Source organism: Brassica rapa, chromosome A03 (assembly GCF_000309985.2).
Source record: "Brassica rapa cultivar Chiifu-401-42 chromosome A03, CAAS_Brap_v3.01, whole genome shotgun sequence".
Classification (NCBI taxonomy): domain Eukaryota; kingdom Viridiplantae; phylum Streptophyta; class Magnoliopsida; order Brassicales; family Brassicaceae; genus Brassica; species Brassica rapa.
The window spans coordinates 26,901,858-26,923,969 of record NC_024797.2 but is presented as its reverse complement, the minus strand read 5'-3'; the positions used below and the strand labels follow the sequence as shown (position 1 = coordinate 26,923,969).

The window sequence follows — 22,112 nt, the reverse complement described above, 5'->3', positions numbered from 1 at the left end:
GTTCAATTGGTTTGGTAGAAACACCCTTAAGCTTCGATTATCTTCCTCACGGATCACTCAGGCTTCCCACACTGCATCGAATCGAAAATGTCAGATCTGGTCGCTCCGCTACCTTCGCCATCGTCAGCTCCGAGATCCGCCTCAGACTTCTTCTCCGATCCTTACGACTCGCATCCTCTCTGGTTCAAGCCTTCCCTCTTCCTCTCCCCTGACTTCGACTCCGAGTCCTACATCTCCGAGCTCCGCACCTTCGTTCCCTTCGACACTCTCCGATCCGAGCTCCGATCACACCTCGCCTCCCTCAACCGCGAGCTCGTTGATCTCATCAATCGAGACTACGCTGATTTCGTGAGCCTGAGCACTAAGCTCGTCGATATCGATGAGGCTGTTGTCCGCATGCGCGCCCCGCTCCTTGGGATCCGCGAGAAGATCGCTGCGTTTCGGGGATCCGTGGAGGCTGCGCTTTTCGCACTGAGGAGTGGGTTGCAGCAGAGGTCCGATGCCGCTGCTGCGAGGGAGGTTTTGGAGTTGTTGCTCGATACTTTTCATGTGGTATCTAAGGTACTTGATTTCGTTAGCGATCTGTTCATGATCGTGCATTGTAGTTTCGTTTATATTGAGTAAAGATGTTTCTCCATTGCTTGTTGGTTATTAAAATCTGAATGATTGACGTAAATAAGGTATGTTCCTTGGGGAGTTTTAGGTTGAGAAGCTTATAAAAGTTCTACCGAGTGCTCCTTCTGATTGGAAAAACGAGGATGGTGTTTCCCTGGGAAGGAGCGCTGTGAATGTTGAAAATGCCACGCAGCAAGATGGCAATACCATGAGAGAAACCCAAAGCATGCTTTTGGAGAGAATAGCTAGTGAAATGAATCGGCTCAAGTTCTATATGGCTCATGCACAGGTCTCCATCACGCATTTACTTTTTTCCTTTTTCTCTTGTGAATTCACAATTCATCATTTCCTTGTTCATTACAAAATATATATTACATTAGCAATGCACTCTGTTCCTTTTAATGCACAAAGTGTAGTTAGTAAACATAGGAGTATTTTGATATTGATGGTAGGAAGTTTTGCTTTTCAGTCCTACCTGTTCTCGAGCGTCAAAGTTATAATGAGAACGGCAAGAAATTGGGTGTCTTATAGGATAATTGTGGAAGAGTTTGGGGTATACTGCATGAGTAGTCTCTTGGGGATTAAAACTAGTTATGCTTATGGGGCTTGAGAAATGTCTGGGCTGATAGGAGAATTCATGGCTTTAATAAGATTGCTGACAAAATAGAGTACAATGAGATGGTACCTGGTAAATTATTGTGAAATCTCTGGTGTTCTAAAAAAATTTCCATTAAACTTGTTTGCCTCAGAAGACAATAGAAAGTCTTACGGCTGATGCTCACTACTTTTTTCTTTTATGCCAGTACAGAACCTGCCTTTCGTTGAGAACATGGAGAAGAGGATTCAGAGTGCTAGTGTGTTACTGGATGCTAGTCTAGGTCATTGCTTCATTGACGGACTAAACAACAGCGACACAAGCGTCCTTTACAACTGCTTGCGTGCATATGCTGCCATTGATAACACCACGAATGCAGAAGAAATTTTTCGTACAACGATTGTGGCTCCATTTATACATAAAACGATTGCACATGAAAGATCAGCAGATGCTACTGGAAGTTCAGATGAACTTGAAAACGATTACAAACTTATCAAGCATTTTATTGCGAAGGACTGTAAAATGCTGATAGAAATATCTTCAACCGGTAAGTTGCTCCACTCTCTGAAATAGCAGTCTTGTTCGTTATCACAGTTCGTAGTCAATCCTATTTCCGATAGGAGTAGTTGACATTGGACATATCATTTTATATCTAACTCAGTGTACTCCTTGCTTGGTATCTTGTTTATAAACAGAGAAATCGGGTTTGCACGTCTTCAATTTCCTGGCAAATTCAATCCTGAAAGAAGTTCTTTCGGCAATCCAGAAGGTCAAACCAGGAGCCTTTTCTCCTGGAAGGCCTACTGAGTTCTTGAAAAATTACAAGGCAAGCTTGGATTTCTTGGCATATCTTGAAGGTAGGTTAGCTGATCTATATCTTTCTCTGAGCTTGATCTCATGGCTATTCAGATTTCAGACGCATTGTGAACTAATCTTCATGCGTCTTATATAAACAAATAGTATAATTTTATATTAGTTGATAACATTATTTGAATATTTTTCAGTAGCGTCATAGCATGTACTTTTTATGAAGGTTATTGTCCGTCAAGGTCCGCTGTCACCAAGTTTCGAACTGAAGCAGTATGTATCGAATTCATGAAGCAATGGAATGTGGGAGTATACTTTTCACTGAGGTATTGGAGATATACCATAGATGGTTGACTTACTGTTATATTAGTGGTGGTGTCTCAGCTTCTCTAACTCGAAAATATATAATTTCAGGTTTCAGGAGATAGCTGGAGCCTTGGATTCTGCTCTTACTTCTTCTTCCCTGGTTTTCATTCAGGATTCTGATTTAGATAAACAGAGTTTTCCCAACTTAATGCTCAGACAGAGCGCTACTCTGTTGGAAAGCTTGCGGTCATGTTGGAAAGAAGATGTTCTTGTTTTCTCCGCTGCTGATAAATTTCTTCGATTGACCTTGCAGCTTCTTTCGAGGTTTAATAAAATTTGATTATTAAATTATTTACGCTTATTAGTTTTGGGTTTCAGTTCTCATTTTGACAATGTGCTTATAACATGTAGATATTGCATTTGGGTGTCATCTGCGCTGCATACTAGAAAGGGTAATGCCAGTCCGAGTCCTGGATGTGACTGGGCAGTTTCAGCCTCTGCAGAAGATTTTGTATATGTAAGTCACTTTTTTTATCTGGATTGTGACTTAGCTCCTCTGATATTCGGATCTCTACTATCTCGTGTTTATTGAATCAGCTAAAGTTGTGTAATGTGGGACAACTTAAAAGCTGCGTCCATGTTTTGTAAACTTAATCATAGAATAAGAGTGACAAAAACTGATGTGGAATATTGATACATCTCCTTCCTTGCAGGTTATACATGATGTAAATTATCTAGTCTCAGAAGTTTGTGGCGATTACCTTAAACATATATCACAATACATATCTTCATGCTCCACTGAAGTTCGTGATGTGGTGAGGATGAGCATATTACAGGGTGGAGATAAATTAAAGGAAGTGCTACCTTTACTTACCAACACAATTATTGAAATCATTGTTGATAAATCTGTTGAGGTAAAGCCCTGAAGATACATTAATTTTATGCGCTTCAAGATTGGGTTGACGGCCTTAATGATCACTTACAAGAATAGTGTTGACTATAGTTTAATTTATAGCTGAATAGGTGAATGTTATTCTCTAAGTATCATATATGGTAAATGCTTTCATTGATTTTATAGGACCTAAGGCAGGTCAAGGGAATAACGGCAACATATAGGTTGACTAATAAACCACCGCCGGTCAGGCATTCACCATATGTCGTTGGCATATTGCGTCATGTAAAGGTATTGATTCCCTTTTGGGTTACGGTTTTAAGAACGTTCATAGTTACTTGATTGCACCTTGTCTATTAATAGGCCTTTTTGGAGGGAGAAAAGGCTACACGGTACTTGACGCAGGCAACAAGGGAAGAGTTACTGCTTCGAACTGTCACTGAAATAACCAGGCGGTATTACGAATTAGCTGACGAAGTTGTTAGCGTGGTAAGTATTTTGTTTTAAACACTTAACTAGGATTATCAATGAAAGAAACTCTATTCTGTCAAAGGCTCATCTTTTCAGTATCGTTTCAATCTAGTATTGGTTTAGGATATATCAGTAGTTTATGCGTGGGAAAAGACTGATCGATTATAGTAAATATGTTACAGGCGAGAAGAACAGAGTCATCGCTTCAGCAATTCCGAAGAAAGGCACAGAAAAGAGCAGGGGCAGCATCAGGTGTCTCTGACGACAATGTATCTGAAACAGACAAGATGTGTATGCAGTTATTCCTTGATACTCAGGTAACCCTTCACATGGTTCCCTGTGTCAAATAAATAAAAATATTAGATTTAGAAATAAGTGTAACATCATCGGTTAATATCTCTATTACCAGGAGTATGGCCGAAACATCTCTGCTTTGGGGCTAAAACCGGCAGAAATCCCGGTTTACTGTTCCCTCTGGCAATGCGTTGCACCTGCGGATAGGCAGAACACAATCAGTGTTTGAGAACTCACACGGAATTTTCTTGGTTTCATACATCTTGCAATAATAATAGGAAGTCTTTTCTTTTGTTTGTTATTTTATATTTCGTTTGTGTTTGTTTGCATAACCTATCTTTATTATGATCAATCAAAGTTTTTGGTATAGTAGCTGACACTTTAGTAATCTTGTAAATTAGTGTTTGTTCATGTTAAACTGAATTATTGACGCCAAAATAAGTGTGAAGTGTGAACTAAAAGATATTATAAATTTAAATAGTATACATGTGCCCCAAACCAAAAAAAGATAAAAAATGATTTTACACATGTACTGTAGTAATGAAAGCATGTGATAATATTAATACACAGGTTCAAATATTTATGAAGCATATTATATAATTGAGAAATGAAAAACATGTGAAATAAAAAAAGATATAGAAATGAAAAACAGATATGGGGAGTCAAAACCCTAGAGGAGGTGGACCCTGTTGACATCTTACCACTTAAACAAGAGCCACCAAGACCGAACCTCACTGTTAACACACAACGCAGCAGACAGTAAAGCAAAAAACCCAGAAATAATTTTCTGACATGGCTGAAATCTCGGCGACTTCGTTTCCTTCTTCTTCGTCAGCTGCTCTCGCGCTTCGCAGCTCCCTAAATGGTTATCTCTCTGCCCTCCATCTTCGTTTTCAGTTTCTTTTTTTTTCTTCTGAAAATTACGGTTGTTATTGTCTATTGTAATCCGAGATTATTGCAAATGGGTGTCTGAGTTGTTGATCTCTGTCATGATTCAATAGATTATATAGTGGAAATGGTAATTGATATATGTTTGTGCGCAGGTAACATAAGATGTCAGAATGTAGCTTGTCTAAGAACCACTTCTCTGTTTCAAGAGGTATGCTCAATTCGAATTGATATATGCTTATAGAAAACAATCATGTATCTAAAACCATACACGACCTCTGTCTCTCTATTTGCATGGCAGTTATCTGTGAAACGAAGCCAGCTCTCTGGCAATGCTGTTGCTACTACTACTCATGTTCCCCTAACCCGCGGCTGCAAGAGTCAAGGTGAAGCTACTAGCATTACACTGAATCTTCCCAATTTCCTTAAAATAATGTACTTCATTTCTTACGATGTAACTTCTATGTATTCGACTGAGCATCCTCTATGTTATTTCCGTTATTGCGTTAACACTTTGTGGTCTTGAATATTGCAAACAGCAATTCGAGCTGTTCTCTCCGGTGATGGACAAACTGTCGTGTCTGCTGATTCAAAGGAAGCCGGGCTTCGTGGCAAGCTGAAAAAAGTCGTTCTTGCTTACAGTGGAGGCTTAGACACCTCTGTCATCGTGCCATGGCTCAAGTATGTTTTCTTTTCCCTTTCTCTCCAGTTCATTTCTGATCTATAACTTCTTTAAATCGTCCTCTGGTTTAGATAGCTTTGATGCTTTTCATTCATGAAAGTTTAATATTTGTACTAGTCTTATATCGAAGTGTTTGTTCTGTAGGGAGAATTATGGCTGTGAAGTTGTGTGTTTCACCGCAGATGTTGGTCAGGTATACTCTACATTACTGCCAACTATTTTCTGTAGCATTCCTTTTATGTCATCTCAATCTCTAAATTCTTTGATATGAAGGGTATAAAAGAGTTGGATGGTTTGGAGCAAAAGGCTAAGGCTAGTGGCGCTTCTCAATTGGTCGTTAGGGATCTCACAGAGGAGTTTGTGAAAGATTACATATTCCCTTGTCTTAGAGCTGGTGCCATCTATGAACGAAAATACTTGCTTGGTACCTCCATGGCTCGCCCTGTCATTGCTAAGGTAAAACATTTCCACAGGTTTTGTTTGATTATGCTCTGAAGGAATCTAATCTGAGAACACATCTCTTGACTTCTTTCAATTATTTTTAATACATTTTCTAAAATGATTAGGCCATGGTGGATGTAGCAGCAGAGGTTGGAGCTGATGCCGTTGCACATGGGTGTACTGGCAAAGGAAATGACCAGGCAAGTACTTGGATTCTCTTGCTACAAAACACATTTATGGATTCTTACATTAGTTTTTTTTCTTGTGATTGGTTGACCAGGTTCGGTTTGAGCTCACCTTCTTTTCGTTAAACCCTGAACTTAAAGTTGTGGTGCCATGGAGGGAATGGGAAATCCAAGGCAGAGAAGACGCTATTGAGTACGCCAAGAAGCATAACGTTCCTGTCCCCGTGACAAAGAAATCTATTTACAGCCGAGACAGGAACCTCTGGCACCTTAGTCATGAGGTAAAAAAAACAAAAGTCATATACATTCCCTTTTGTATACAAATTTGTTACGTACGTGCTTGTCTCTGATACTGAACATCTTTATTGTTGAAAGGGTGATATATTGGAAGATCCAGCAAACGAGCCCAAGAAAGATATGTACATGATGAGTGTAGATCCCGAAGATGCTCCTGATCAGCCTGAGTAAGTTGCTTTTCCTCTAAATCTTTGTTTGGTATGCTGACGTGTGAGTCTAACAGCTCAGCAACTGTTGTACATTTAACAGATACATCGAGATAGGGATAGAATCTGGACTTCCAGTGGCACTCAACGGGAAGGCTCTCTCTCCAGCCACCCTTCTCTCCGAGCTCAACACAATAGGAGGGAAACACGGCATTGGCCGGATCGACATGGTGGAGAATCGTCTGGTCGGGATGAAATCACGCGGTGTCTATGAAACACCCGGAGGCACCATCCTGTTCGCAGCTGTGCAGGAACTAGAGTCCCTCACGTTAGACAGAGAGAGCATTCAGGTGAAAGACTCGTTAGCTCTGAAGTACGCGGAGATGGTCTATGCGGGAAGATGGTTTGATCCGCTTAAGGAGTCCATGGACGCTTTCATGGAGAAGTTAACTGAGAAAACTACAGGATCCGTGACACTGAAGCTGTACAAAGGATCTGTGTCGGTGACAGGGCGTAAGAGTCCGAACAGTCTGTACAGACAGGACATATCTTCGTTTGAAGGGAGTGAGATTTACAACCAAGCTGATGCAGCTGGGTTCATTCGTCTTTACGGGTTGCCTATGAGAGTTAGAGCAATGCTTGAGAAAGGCATTTAGAAAAAGGTTTCATCGTGAGTTTATTTGAATGACATTAGAAGATCACTTCCTTGTGTTCAAGATTTGATGCGTTTTAGCTTCAGCTTCTGTTTGGAATAATTGTGTGTTCTTTCTTCACTTTGTTTTCCTTTTGGAGAAACTCAATAAATCGAATAATATGTAACTGTGAATGATGAACCTTACGGTTGAATTAATCTATAATCACAGTTTATCACTATTTAAACTAAAGAATATCAATCACAAGTGGTTAATTTATATTTTCAAAAAAAAATGAATAAAATAAATTAAGTAAAAGTTTAAAAAGTGTAAAAAATAGTATAATAGAAACTCTATAAATTATGTGAATGGAAGAATTAGTATAATAGAAACTCTATAAATTAATATTAGGTAAATTAATTTATTTGGTCTAAATTGGACATGTGTAAGATATGACACAGTTTGATAAAATAACTAGATAATAATATTTGAAAAACTCTTAACTAAATATATGATTTCACTAAAATCATTAATTAAAAACTAATATATATATGATTTTCATTAAAATCATTAATTAAAACTAATATATATATATATATATATTTATATCAACATAAACAAAACAATTGATTATTTTTTCTTCAAATTGAATTTCTTGAAAATTCATATTTCATTTTAATAATTTAGTGTTACTTGCTTTATCAAATTACATATAGAAAACATAGTGTATTCTATCATGTATTCAACATAAATAAACTGTATGAGATAATCTAATAAAAATAGATGAAATTCAAATCTATAAAGTTGAACTAATATATAATATGGTGGAATAAAATATTCTTTTTCATCTTTTTAAATAACCAAATATTTTTCTTAAAAAATTTATTTAAGTTAATAACTATATAAATTAATAAATTATTATAGTCTGGATAATATAAACTGTATATTGTTAATCCATTTCTTGTTTTGGTTACTAACAATTCCATTGTCTATTTCTTGTCATCATAAAGAAATATATGGTGAGTGTCAAGTGTCAGATCCTTTAAGCAAAGGCGTATCAAACCCATCACATCCAAAACCAGATTATCTCAGCATGAAGATGCAATAATGAAATCTGAAACATAACATGGGTAAGTGATGCAAATTAGCCTTCAATTTCAGAGTCTCAGCATCACCGTTCTCCAATAAAAGAAAAGATGTCAAATTAGCCTTCAATTTCAAACACGAGCAATACAGCAATATTATATAAAAAATAAATGAAATAGTGAAAATTTAGGACAATTGGCTAATCAGTCAATTATGTTTTTTTTAGCGTCATCTCACCTAATTTCCTATTTTGAATTAGTTTAATTGTATAACAATTAAACCGATATGTTTGAATTAGTTTAGACTAGTTTAATTTGTTTTAGTAAAAAAAATCCTATTTGGATCCAGTTAATTTGTTAAAGACATCTTCAATTCCATTCTATTTTTCACTATATATAGAGTAACTTTTTTTTGTTAATCATTCTATTTTTTAATCTAAAATAAAATAACATTAGAATAACAACCAACTCGGTTACTCTGTTTTAGAAGAATAAATAGAGTAAACCATTAGTGATAGTTTTAATATAGGAGTTTCCGTTTTTAATGTTCAACCCAAAATAAAGTTATGATATTAACTACATCACATAGCATATGTTAATTGATAAATATTGCTCATATTTATGTAAGTGGTGGTTATTTTGGAAAAATAGTTTTTTAAACTATATTTTTCAAGTAAAGTAAGATAATGTTTAAAAATTGATACGAAACCCACTTTTCATATAAACTCATCGGCCCTTTTAATATATCCGGTTAGCTCTTCCTCCTTCCTCAAGCAAACAATATTCATTCCTTTCGTCTCTCTCCCTCAGATCCGTACTTTTCCTGAATTGAGTGTGTAGCAGCAACCATGGACGGTGGAGCCGAAGGAACTCAGCAGCCTCACCTTATCTTAGCTCATAAGCTCTTCCTCCTCACGCATCCAGATGTTCAAGACATCGAGAAAGTCCAGCTCAAGTCTGACGTCTTGGATTCCATCAAATCCGATGGTAAAGTATCTTCCTTTCTCTAATCAATCGCCCATGGGTTTATCAATTACTCCGAGTAGCTTCGGTTTTTTTGTTCCTGATGTTGGGTTTGTGTTTTTTTTGTGTAGGGATGGCTCCATTGTACGAAACCCTAGCGGCGTCCTCTGTTCTGGAGTTGGATCAGAGCTTGTTGGATTCTATGCGGGCTAACAACGAGGAGGAGCTTAAGAAGCTCGACGACAAGTAAAGTTCCTTTTTGCTTCTATTTCTAGTTTCTGCTGCTCTCTCATTAGACGATTCTGGAGAATGTTGTTCACTATTCGATTTCTTAGCTTCATATACCGACAGTTTCTGACTAATAGAGATTGAGTTTCCACCGCCGTTGCAAAAGATTACACCTTTGCGTACTGATGGTTTAGACTGATGGATGGTGTAGCTGTAGCATTATGATCGATTGGTTCTTGAATTGGATGTTACAGAGTTATGTGCAGTATTAGAAAACGAGGCAGATTCGGTGGTGTTAGGTCTTGAATTGGATGTTACTTGTGTTCTTCAAAAATGATTTTGAAGGACTGAGTTTAAGATTGAATGGAGATTTTCCATCATAGCATAGTTTCTTATTTTTCTTTGTATTGGAGTTAACCATTATCTTATCTTGTGCTTTTTTCTACGGCTAAACCTTTTATGTTTTTGTTATGGTGTTAAGAATCTGTCCTATCTTACGTATATGTGGTGTTGATGTTTTTTCTTACTTTTTCCTTCTCTTCTCCTTTGTTTAGGATTGCAGATGCGGAAGAAAATTTGGGAGAAAGTGAAGTCCGTGAAGCTCACCTTGCTAAGGCTCTGTATTTCATCAGGATTAGTGATAAGGTAAATGATCATGTCAATGTTAGTCATTATGCACTTCAGAAGCAACTAAAAGTTTTGGTTTGTGATTTAAGGAGAAAGCTTTGGAGCAACTGAAACTCACTGAAGGAAAAACCGTTGCTGTTGGGCAAAAAATGGATTTGGTGTTCTACACGCTGCAGCTTGCCTTCTTCTACATGGACTTCGATCTCGTATCCAAGAGCATTGACAAGGCGAAAAAGTCAGTGTCGATTAGGCTCTTTGGCTGCATTTTTTTTTCTCTTAGCACACCCTTCATGGGTCTAAAACTTTGTGTTCTCCCATGCCAGGTTGTTTGAAGAGGGTGGTGACTGGGAGAGGAAGAACAGGCTAAAGGTCTATGAAGGCTTGTATTGCATGTCCACCAGAAACTTTAAGAAAGCTGCCAGCTTATTTCTGGATTCTATATCAACCTTCACCACTTATGAGATCTTCCCCTACGAGACCTTCATTTTTTACACCGTCCTGACGAGCATCATAACTCTCGACAGAGTTTCGCTTAAGCAGAAGGTAGTTCTCGATGGCTAAGAGCCCTCTACTTTATGGAAGTGATGTGAATCTTGTTTTCTATTGAAGTGAATCGTTTTGAGAAAATGATAAATTGCTACTAATGTGACAGGTTGTTGATGCACCTGAAATCTTGACCGTGCTTGGGAAGATTCCATTCCTTTCTGAATTCCTGAACTCCCTGTACGAGTGCCAGTACAAGGCGTTTTTCTCAGCATTTGGTGAGTACAACCCAGTGACCAGATTCGCGTACTGAACTGTTGTCTCTGTGTACTAATAGTAGCTCCACTATTGGTGTATTTTTCTCAGCGGGAATGGCAGAGCAGATAAAGTTTGACCGTTACTTGAACCCACATTTCCGATTCTACATGAGGGAAGTGAGAACGGTGGTGTACTCTCAGTTTCTGGAATCTTACAAGAGCGTTACTGTCGATGCGATGGCAAATGCTTTTGGTGTTTCGGTTGATTTCATTGATCAGTAAGAACACTAACAAACGCTCGATTACATCCTTCAGTATATTGTAGTGTTATCAGCTCTTTTGTTGTATCCAGGGAGTTGTCACGATTCATAGCAGCTGGGAAGCTACACTGCAAGATAGACAAGGTGGCAGGTGTATTGGAGACAAACCGTCCAGATGCAAAGAATGCGCTTTACCAGGCAACGATCAAGCAAGGGGATTTCTTGCTTAACAGGATCCAGAAGCTCTCTCGAGTCATCGATCTGTGAGCATGTATGTCATCACATGTTTCTGTTTCTTCGCTTTTCCTTCAGAATTGCAACTTGGAAAACTCAGACGGTAGAATCCTAAGGTCTGAGAAACGATATTCGAGATCAATACCAGTCTGGTTCTCTTGTCTCTTTTGACTCTAGTTGGTTTTCTTACAAGTGGATTTTTTTTCCCCATTCGAGTAGCTAGTCATATACAACATACAACGAAAATGGTAGAGAAAAATTGTTCCAATAGGGAGAATCAACAAAATGCATGAGTCAAACAAACGTTCACCTGCTGATAAAATCTTTAAGGATGTCAATTCCAATGTTTCCGCTTGTGTTAACAAGAAAACCCCAACGTTAGGTGATCCTCAAGAAAACAAATGTTTACAGGATGGATACGCCTATTCATTATGCTAGGTTATCTATTAATATATCATCGTACTTTTTCTCTACCATACAACATCAGATTCATTAAAAACTTAACTAAACATCCTAAATACCTAAATATACTCATATGTGATATTTTCATAACAAAAACAATATATATTTAAACAATAGCATATCTAAGACAAGATATATATATTTCGTTAGGCAATTATCGTTTGATTGTTTATCATGTTTAATCTAGACCATGTTTTATATATATATTTGGTAATTAAATTTAAAATTAAATAGTATAACCCAATTCTTTTTAAATTATCATATTAACTTTTTATATAAAACAAAATAAATAATATTTTATTGGCTGTAACATTTTATGTTTGATTTTTATAGTATAAATAAAAACACCAAGCTGAAGTATAATATATTCAATAAGATAATATTGTAAGACTATAATATTAAATAATTTCATTTAGTCACACACAAACATTTCGAGAATAAAAATTTTCCGAACCAAAAAATTTAATAAAATTTGTATTAATTCATATAAAACTAATATTTAAAATTAAACTATTAATATAGTGTTGCATTTTTAAATAATTAAACAAAAATACTACATTAATATATGATTTGTACAATTTCATTAAAAACAAATTTCAACAAATATAAAATTTTCAAAATAATATTATATACATAAAAATTGATATTAAATATATATTTTTATAGCTTACTTTATATTTAAAATGTTATTTTAAAAATAAAAGTATATCTGCACAGATGTGCGAGTTCAAATCTAGTACATTGTTACAAACGAGAACGAGACCTAACCATTCTTCTTTGCATGTTCCACATAGTTATTGAATTCTACTTGCGTTGGGTCTATGACGTGTAAGACCTTTTACGCTCAGTATTTACGAATTTATCACTGTACCCCTTTGCGTCGGGTCTCGGTCTATGACGTGTAAGACATTTTACAAATTAACTCAATATTTACGAGTTTATCATTGTACCCCCTCCTGGTAAAATCAAAATCTAAGCAGATTCGACACAAGTGGCTCTGCTGTGTGACCTTTTCATGTAATTAAACTCATCTTCACAACCTCGAGATGAAAGAAAAACACGCCCAGCTCCCTGATGCACAGCGATACACCTCATAAATGTCTCCAATCTCTATATATTCCTAGCGATATTTTTCTTGATTTACTCAACGGAAGTAATTTCGAATCATTCCACCCCATTTCTATCAACTAGCTTCGCATGGTGTGCAGCTGATAGATAGCTTTTCTTGACCGTTTGAACAACCTGATAACCTATTGAAGATACTTGAAGTGTCCTGGTTGCCGTTGGGAGAAAATCTTGAGGAAGGATGTCATCAACAACAACACGTGCAAGGAACAAAGCGAGAACATCGACAGTGTCAGGTGTATCCACCACAAAGTCATCAGCTGACTCTAGCAGCATTACGAATCCATCTCTTATGTGGTTCAGGTTGATGACATTCAGCATACAACGCAGAAAGTAACACCGAGGCCATTTCCTTCTCTTTGTCGTCTGTCCATGGATACAGAAACAAGCCGCTTGATGAATTAAGGATGGTATACACTTGAAGTTTGAGTGCAGAGAACATTTGTTAAATTATGATTAGACCTCATAGTGTGAACATTATAGCCACTTACGATTTTACTAATTGGCTATATCAGCATCTGAGCTCAGGGAATAAAGTGTTTAAATTAGAGGCTAAAATGATTCATGTCCTTTGATGATTGATTAGTATATATGCTAATCTAATATATGGTCTTGAAACACATTATGCAATGTCTTCATGAATTTTTGCTAAGCTTAATGGTTCCACAAAATGGGAGCGTCATCAAGCTCACTTAACCAGCTGCAGTGCAGGGAAGAACTCTGCCAATAAGCCTTGAGCTCTTGTTGTTCGGTGTCTCTCCCTGACCCTACAAGACATCAATGAACCAATTAAACTTTCCGGTTCTAGCTCAGACCAACTCTTCACTAGACAGGAAACAAAAGAACCAAACCAAACCGAATTCTTAGGACTAGTATGTATATGTTTACCTTGCCTAGTGGAGTCCTCCTCCAACACAAAACATCAGTGTCATCTCCTGGCCTGCACAAATTCAGAGTCAGGGTATCGTTCAGTAGCTATCCAAGTCACAAAACAACTCAACATTGAAATAATCTATATCATCATTTACCTTTTGTCATCTTGAGGCATATGTGGAGTACACATAACAGAATATACATCGCCTTGATCACTTGCACTGCTCATCCGCGACGATGCATTGGCTGAAGAACGTACACTTCGAGCCCTCAAGACATTTCCTTGGCAACTTCTCAGAGAATTTGTAACTTCAGGTGAATGATCAGAGTCGTTTATAGTAGTCAGATAAGTAGACTTGTGTAGCATTCTACGAGAGCAGCTGAAAAGTCCAGAGAAAAGCCTTCCTGCTGCTCTAGCACTCTTTGGTGGAGAACACTCAGAGATAACAAGATTCATTCGAATCTCAACATTGCATCCTAACACGGTTTGGAATGAGTCTGCAATCATTTTCCATGATTTCTCAGCTCTTGTTACATGTTGAGGTGTGTAGAATTCTAGTTCTGCTATTGCCACACTTGAACCTGAAAACAAATAATGGATTTTGTTATCAGAAAGATACTTTCAAGAATCATATCTTGAAAAAAAAAGTAAGTTACCTTTGTCAATAGTAAGTGAAGTTAACCTCCCTCGTTTCCACAAGAATCTCCTTAGTGAATCTGAACAGCACAACTCTGTGACCGTTTTCCACACAGTTTCAACTGTTTCATTACAGTTTACATCTTGACACTCCTCGGTTTGTTTAACCACATCACCAGGACACTCCGATGATGTGCTTGAGAGGTCACCATCTAGATACAGGACCAAGGTCAGTTATATAGTTAGCAATGAAATAATGAAAAGACCATATAAGTCAAATACCTTTGCTTCCTTGGCTTCTTAGAGACAATCCATTTTCATTTGCTGCGTAAGAAGACGAGTCGGAGTTGCTAAGTTGCAGCAGTGCAACAGTGAGCCAGGTTGTCTGGTTTTTGGATGCTCTCAAGTGTTTCTCAGCGTCAGATAGTATCTTCAATGCATTACTCAATTTTTGAATCTCTTCTTCAGCTGTATAATATAACACAAAGTGTTCAGACTTGTTTAATTTGAAACCATTACTGAAGTTAATCATTAGGGTGTGCTTACAGGTATGCCTTGTAAGAAACCGAAGTCTGGTTGCTGAACTATTCTCTTGAGACTTTCCAGCAATAGTATCCATAATCACATTAGCCAGCTGTGAAATAAGCTGCATTGGATCTATTTTGGATCTCATAAGCTCCCTCGCCCTTATAACCGTGTTTGAAGTATCAGAAGACAGTGCAAGATCAAGAAGATCAAGCAACTCATCATCAGAAACAACTCCAATCTGTAGATCAAAACAACTCAGCTATCATATATTCTCAAGACAATGATGATTAATAATCTAAATGAAAGATGTGTTATAAACTTACAAGCTTGTAGGCCAAAGAAGTAGTTATCCTTTTACCAAGCAAACTCAACTGATCAAGCATTATCTCAGCATCCCTAAGCGAACCATCAGATTTAGAAGCAATGAAGTCAACCGCACCCTGATCAAACTCAATCCCTTCCTCCACACAAATCTTCCCCAGCTTACTAGCTACATCCGCGTCACACACTTTGGAGAAATGATACTTCTGAGACCTTGAGAGAACGTTGCGCGGCAGCTTCTCTAGCTCAGACGTAACCAGAATAAAAACAGAATGCTGAGAGAAACTATCCAAACTGTTCAAGAGCGTACCCCAAGTCTCTTGACTTAGCAACTGACACTCGTCGACTATGAACACCTTGAATCTAGACAAAACAGGAGGGAGAGCAGCGCTTTTGATGAGAGACCTGAGGTAGCTAGGCCGGTTTAGTTTAGCTGAGTCTATCTCCTTCACGACCATGCTTCTTCTCGATGAAGTGCATTCGCTGCACGAGCCGCACGGTCTGCTATGAGCTGCCTGCGAAAGGCAGTTTAAAGCAGCTGCGAATATCTTAGAGGTTGAGGTTTTACCGGTCCCGCGAGGACCGTGGAAGAGGTAAAGAGAAGTGATTCTTCCTCTTAAAATAGTGCTCAACAGACACTTCACTACAACTTCTTGTCCGACTAACTCATCGAAAGACTTTGGTCTAAACTTCTGACTTAGACTTCTTGACACAGTCTCGTGATTACTCCTCGGTGTCACAGCGTTACTCTCCGGATTGCTGGATAGTAAAGGATACTCTTCCACATCAGAGGACTGGTTTGATGATCCTCTGTACCTCGGCGTTCTTGACCAGCAAGAGGCTATTCCACAGCCACGGTTACATTCAACATCTTCATCTAGACCATAGCTATGGTTTGTTGAGGTCATTGGACTACCTACATGGCTACCATATTCACCAACCGAGCTAGCTCCTTTTGTGGAGTAATGGGTTGGCACATTACATGCTAACTCTCTACCTTTAACAGCACAAGATCTTTCACTTGAAGGCGAGCAAGCGTCTCCTTCCCCATTTAGCACCCTGTTGCTCAGCTTGTGAAGATCGCAACCGTTCTCTAGCTCTTCCATGATCGAGTATGATTCGTAAGGAACCAAACCCACATGAGCAGCATCATCATCAGCCTTGCAAGAACCACCATCGTTCAGAAACTGAAGCGAGATCCCGTTGTTGGAAGCGGTTTCCCATTTGACGTTTTCTAGCAAAGAAGCAAACTTGCTCATTGAGTTGGTACATGGATCTCTCAGTGACCGAACCCTACGAAGAGCCACAAGAGTTCTTGTGATGGGTACATCTAACGAATGCCTCCTTACTTCCCCCATTTTCCAATCGCCAAACTCAGACACAAGCTATCTCTCTCTCTCTCTCCTGTGAAACTTCGAGATTAGAAACTCATCATCTGTTGCCTGATAAAGACTGTAAAGTTAGTGACTTTCTGCAACATTGAAGCCGAGAAAGAGGAAAAACCATAGGGTCAAACCCAAACAAACAAGTAGAAGCTAGCTAAACGATGAAAATGTAGCAAACACAAAAACAGATGGGAGAAAAATATTAAATATAAACAGTCACAGAGCTCAAAAAACAGAGACCCTATGTTAAAAAAAAACAAAACTTTGAATGATTTAATAAGGTTATCAACTAAAGAAACGACAAACTGAAAACTCCAAACGTCAAGATTTGTGATTACCAATGTGTATTGAACGGAGTGGAGTACAATGTGGAGAATCCAAAACCCTAAAACCACTTGGAAGATGGTGAAGAAGAAGTTGGTGGCAGAGTGGTAAATAAGAGTGATGGTGAGAGAGAGGGGTGATAATAAATAAATAAATAAAAAGAGGTGTGTGGATAGAGATGGAGAAGGGAGACATATGTTAGGGGTAGGAAGCAGTGATTTTTGCAGAGAAAGGTGGCGCCTTGGGGCAGAGAGCCAACCAGTGAGAAGGAGAGAGAGAGAGAGAAAAAAAAAAAAAAGAAGAAAGATTTTTTTGCTTCATTTAAGATTCGTTCGGCGATTTCAGTTTGAAGAGTGTTCTTTGGCTTTCGTGACGAAAACCAACAGAACACACTCCTACTTACTTCGTGTGGTCCGCTCCTCTGCCATGTTTTTTGACCCTACGCACCCTCTACTCACGTGTTCCCCCAACAATTAATTCAGAATCCAATAATTTATTTTACTAGTATTATTGAATTCATCATTTTTGACAAAACAATGTACCTATTTATTTATCATCTTTTTGACCAGACACTATAGTGTATTGTGACAATATAAAATAACCTTTTTTAAATGTTTTGTTTGATGTCTCCTTGATTTTTAACTGTTCTTAGTTTGAAGATTTTAAATTTTGAAAATCATGCATTAACACTAAAGCTCAAGAGTTCTTAGAATCGTTGTTCCATCTTATTTTAAGATGATTTATCTCTTGATTTCATTATAGTTACTGATATTCTATATACTAGAAATGAAAGGTTACAGGAAAAAAAAAACTTCCATAAGTTACATATAAACTGGTTATGGATTAAATCTTGTGTTTTGTATAAAAGACGGTCTTGGAACATAACATGTTCAACTGTTAAGTTGGATAACGAGGAGCAAACGAATGAATAACTAAACAACTTTTTCCTCTTCGTCTTTGTTTGTTCAGCTCAACTAACATAAGTACGTATTATAAATCCATACGGATTTGACAGACAACCATAAAACTCGCTGTTTCTCAACTTTCTTGTAGGTATATTACTCTGCTTCTTTCTCTGTCAACTTGTGTAATAAATTGTTTTTCACTAATATGGAAAATCGTCCTCCAACTACACCAAGTATTTGGTATGCATTGAATGTATGAACTTTGTGTCGGTTACATCATGGATTCAAACAATTTATTGTCTACTCAATGCATCTTAAAACGTCTCACGCCACAGTCTAAGTTATGCCTTTCTTTGTAACAGAGCAACCTTAAAGAGCCAAGTCATAAACTATATACCTATGCAAAAAAATTGGTTCCTCTAGAAGATTGGTTAAGGTCTGAAACAAAGAGCAAGAAAACAATTAGGATGCTGCTAGACTAAAGGCGAGGGAGAAGCGCAATCTCCAAAGGGAACCGACAAAAAACTCTATAAAGCGAGTTTTTGACTATTCTTTCCATTGTAATTTTATCAGATAATGGACTTTAATTTATATTTATTACCAGATTGCGAGCCTCTATATCAGTTTGCTCAGCCGGTCCAGTAGGGTTTTAAGACTTTCATAAATTACTTCCTTAATTCTAATGACTTAACTAAATAGTATTATTCATTTACTGTATATAAAAGTTTCTGCAGCTGTTTTTTTCTGTTTTAGAGATGAAAGACCAATATGTTGACCGATTGTTTCCCAATATTAACTCTAAGGCCTTTATAGTTTCTTCCACTTTAAAGTTTGGATCCTGAAAAAGAAAATTGATGGAAAAGTGTATTCTAGGACGAATGTTTTCAATGGTGATACGAGTCGCATATCCAAAGGTAGGGAACTCAACAACATATTGTCAAAAGAAACATGTTAAAACTCTCATGATATCTATACCATATGAAAATATTAAAGGTTTTGAGCAAACAGGTTAAACAAGTAGTTTGGATTTAATGTGATCATATTTTTGTGTGTATTGATGTCAAGGTTTTGTTCTCATAGGTACCCTGGATTTAATGTATGTCATCTTATATTAACTGTATGATGACACTGGAATCCTTCCAAGTTGTACGTCAACAAAACTTGGATTCAATCAAGACTCCGTTGTATACAAGTAATCATTAATTGGGGTCCATAACGACGAATAAGACATTTGTATGAATGTGCCACGTAGTATATTTGTGAGTGGATGCCATAAGATTATACTTTTGTGTTCAAATTATCGGCGAGCTTTACGGACAAAAATGACTAAACAAAAGAAAGAAAGATAATGTCGAGCATGTAATTGTTGTCTTGCTTTGCCCTCCAAATAATAATAAGTTTTGGGATGCATGTGCTGTGATGACTCAAATCTTCACTGTCGTTGTCAAATTTATTTTTATGATCAACTCTTGTTGGTGGAGTGAAGGTGAAGAATGAAGATTTTGTTGAGCAGGCCTCTCTCCTTGTTGATTCCCACTATTCCATTGTGTTATGAACAAGGGTACATATTGATTCGCATGAAAAATGTTAAGGTAGCATAAATACTTTACTTGCAGAAAATAAATGTACATATCCTCCTGTACATTAAAAGAGAAGCCACTTTAGTGATTTCTGCTAACATGACATTAATATAGAGCTTCTCAGAAAAATTGTTATAATTCTATTTGTCGATTTTTTTGAATTTTATTTTTTATTTATTTTAATCAATCGCTTATATAGACAAACCCAAAACTATTGTCGATTTCGTTAAGCCCATATATAGCTAGGGGATAATAATTATCGATTTAGTTTAGCATTGGACAAGATTTAGAACTAAGACAAATATTAAAAACTTTCCTTATTATTCAAACAGTAAACTTGCACATGTTGATATCATATTAATTACATTTGCTTAGAAAATATTATAATGTTTCTAATTAGTAGGGGTGGGCGTTCGGGTACCCGTTCGGGTTCGGATCGGGTATTTTGGATTTTCGAGTATTTCGGTATAGAGGTGTAGAACCCGTTCGGGTATTTCTGTACTTCGGGTCGGGTTCGGGTATTTTTTGTTCGGATTCAGTTATCTCATATCGGGTTCGGATATTTAGATTTTGAAAAAAAAAATTAAAATTTTCATTTCTCAAGTTTCTTATATTTAAAAATATAACTTTCAGTTAACTAATTTTTTTATTTTTAATAGATTGAATGGTTAATAGATTTAGACATAAAACTTTAAAACTAAAAAGGCATTAATTTAGTTATTTTTTAAAAAAAATTGGATGTAATTTTTTGTTAATTTTTTAAATAAAAAACTTGACATGCATTTTCGGATCGGGTTCGGGTGCTACTTCGGATATCGGATAAAGTGCACACCCCTACTAATTACCTTTCTAATATGGATTACTTGCACAAGTTGAAATCATTAAATATGCAAATCACTTATTCACAATATGAATTACTTGCGCAAATTGAAATCATTAAATATTATCGATTTAGTTTACCCTTGGGCAAGATTTAGAATTAAGACAAATATTAAAAACTTTCCTTATTATTCAAACGGTAAACTTGCGCATGTTGATATCATATTTATTACATTGCTTACAAAATATTTTAATGTTTCTAATTAGGTTGTTTGTTTTTAATAACTTACCTTTCTAATATGGATTATTTGCGCAAGTTAAAATCATATCATATGCAAATCATTTTTTGACAATACAATTTTTAATATCTTTGTTTAAACGATTTCATTATTTATTGTGCAAAATTTTGTGCGTCATTAATATGAGAAATAAATCGACTGTATATATATATGAGACACTCAAGGTCTTAAAATACAAACATTCTCTTTTCATTTTTTAAAGTATTATTCACAAATCTCTCCTCTCATACTATTAATGTATTACGACGATGATGCTTGTGTGCTAAGAAAAATATGTTTAGACGCAAAGGCTCCTCATCTTTCATCGACTCTGCCACCCACTTTGCCTTGGAAGTATTATATGCTACTTGATGAATCGACTCTGCCACCCACTTTCATCGACTCTGCCACCCACTTTACTTTGGAAGTATTATAGAAATATTAATAATGTTTTATTTATTACTTTTAATATTTATAAACTATTAAATACAATGAACGAAATTTTATATAAGATAATTATAATAGTTTTATACTCTACTTGATGAATTGTGTTCGAATATAATTATATAATAACTATTTTAAATATTACAAAATCCAAAAATGTTTATTAATATTATTTTTAAATTATTTATTGCTGTTTAAAGAATAAATTTATCATAATTTTAAAATAATTTATAAAATGCTTACAAAATGCAAGGCAAAGTTTCACTTTCAAGAGTTAAGTCGTCTGGATTAAAAATCTTAATAACTGGTAAAGAAGGGAAGTCGCAGACAAAAATATTGAATGTTGTCTACAAACAAGTTTTTCAGAATATTTCGTAGCCACAGTACGTAATTTTAATCTATTTTTTTTTTCAAATACAAATTTTAAAATGAATAAACTGTTGCAATTATTTATTTTTTGTATTTGCTAGATGGGTTGTGATGAGTTAGGAGACCGATGACGGTATGTCAATTTAATATTATTTCATGTTCAATAAAATTTAGAAATTTATAAATCTATCAAATAATGTTAACCCGTCAAATTGCTTACAAAATTTATTTAATTTTTTGCAAGTTTCTAATTGAATTTGCTTTCTTTATCGAGAAATGTACTTCATAATTTATATTATTTATGGATAATATTTTGATTTTTATTATATTTTCTTTTAATATGTCTACATAAATGTTTGTTTATTATTTATGGAAAAATAATATTATTCACCTAAAATAAAGAATTACGAAACATATACAATATAATTCTAATTAATGATAATATAAAATCTGTTACTTCTAAAACTATACACTATTTATTTCATTTTTTGAATGAAAGTATCTTCGTAAACACACAAAATATTTTGTGACGTTGCAATTATACATACACACAATATTTGCCTCTTCGTACTGACGTTATTGTGTTCCCTCTCGTGAGGTACGGACCGAGAGAGAACACAGGGTGCGAACTGATCATGTTCTTATGTCCGCAGAGGGTGCGGACCGATCACCTA

General features: G+C 36.3%; 4 protein-coding genes across 7 annotated transcripts; 3 read left to right on the top strand and 1 right to left on the bottom strand.

The window, feature by feature from the left end:
• Positions 1 to 4,359, top strand: LOC103861510 (conserved oligomeric Golgi complex subunit 2). Its single transcript, XM_009139230.3, has 12 exons — positions 1 to 561; positions 704 to 904; positions 1,424 to 1,757; positions 1,906 to 2,067; positions 2,244 to 2,343; positions 2,432 to 2,647; positions 2,735 to 2,840; positions 3,037 to 3,237; positions 3,402 to 3,506; positions 3,579 to 3,704; positions 3,869 to 4,003; positions 4,096 to 4,359. The coding sequence occupies exons 1-12, from the start codon at positions 88 to 90 to the stop codon at positions 4,207 to 4,209; spliced, it is 2,274 nt and encodes a 757-aa protein (XP_009137478.2). The 5' UTR covers positions 1 to 87; the 3' UTR covers positions 4,210 to 4,359.
• Positions 4,360 to 4,588: 229 nt separating this feature from the next.
• LOC103861509 (argininosuccinate synthase, chloroplastic) lies at positions 4,589 to 7,492 on the top strand. The gene is made up of 10 exons (XM_009139229.3): positions 4,589 to 4,845; positions 5,024 to 5,079; positions 5,170 to 5,254; positions 5,408 to 5,549; positions 5,695 to 5,743; positions 5,824 to 6,006; positions 6,117 to 6,191; positions 6,272 to 6,457; positions 6,552 to 6,640; positions 6,723 to 7,492. Exons 1-10 carry the CDS (start codon positions 4,773 to 4,775, stop codon positions 7,273 to 7,275), a joined length of 1,491 nt encoding a protein of 496 aa, XP_009137477.1. The 5' UTR covers positions 4,589 to 4,772; the 3' UTR covers positions 7,276 to 7,492.
• Positions 7,493 to 9,053: 1,561 nt separating this feature from the next.
• Positions 9,054 to 11,598, top strand: LOC103861508 (26S proteasome non-ATPase regulatory subunit 6 homolog). The gene is made up of 8 exons (XM_009139228.3): positions 9,054 to 9,323; positions 9,431 to 9,545; positions 10,082 to 10,172; positions 10,244 to 10,389; positions 10,478 to 10,697; positions 10,807 to 10,915; positions 11,004 to 11,172; positions 11,247 to 11,598. Exons 1-8 carry the CDS (start codon positions 9,185 to 9,187, stop codon positions 11,419 to 11,421), a joined length of 1,164 nt encoding a protein of 387 aa, XP_009137476.1. The 5' UTR covers positions 9,054 to 9,184; the 3' UTR covers positions 11,422 to 11,598.
• Positions 11,599 to 13,494: 1,896 nt separating this feature from the next.
• Positions 13,495 to 19,638, bottom strand: LOC103861506 (protein STICHEL-like 2). Of its 4 annotated transcripts, none has more exons than XM_009139227.3 (8): positions 17,058 to 19,638; positions 15,337 to 16,738; positions 15,032 to 15,251; positions 14,768 to 14,953; positions 14,506 to 14,697; positions 14,004 to 14,430; positions 13,864 to 13,915; positions 13,495 to 13,742 (listed from the first exon to the last, which is right to left on the bottom strand). In XM_009139227.3, exons 2-8 carry the CDS (start codon positions 16,690 to 16,692, stop codon positions 13,668 to 13,670), a joined length of 2,508 nt encoding a protein of 835 aa, XP_009137475.1. In that variant the 5' UTR covers positions 16,693 to 16,738; positions 17,058 to 19,638; the 3' UTR covers positions 13,495 to 13,667. The 4 variants fall into 4 exon arrangements, with proteins under 4 accessions (XP_009137475.1, XP_009137474.1, XP_009137473.1 ...); XM_009139226.3 differs by having other exon boundaries at positions 15,337 to 16,786; positions 17,058 to 19,636; XM_009139225.3 differs by having other exon boundaries at positions 15,337 to 16,776; positions 17,058 to 19,635.
• Between the last annotated feature and the right edge of the window lie 2,474 nt (positions 19,639 to 22,112).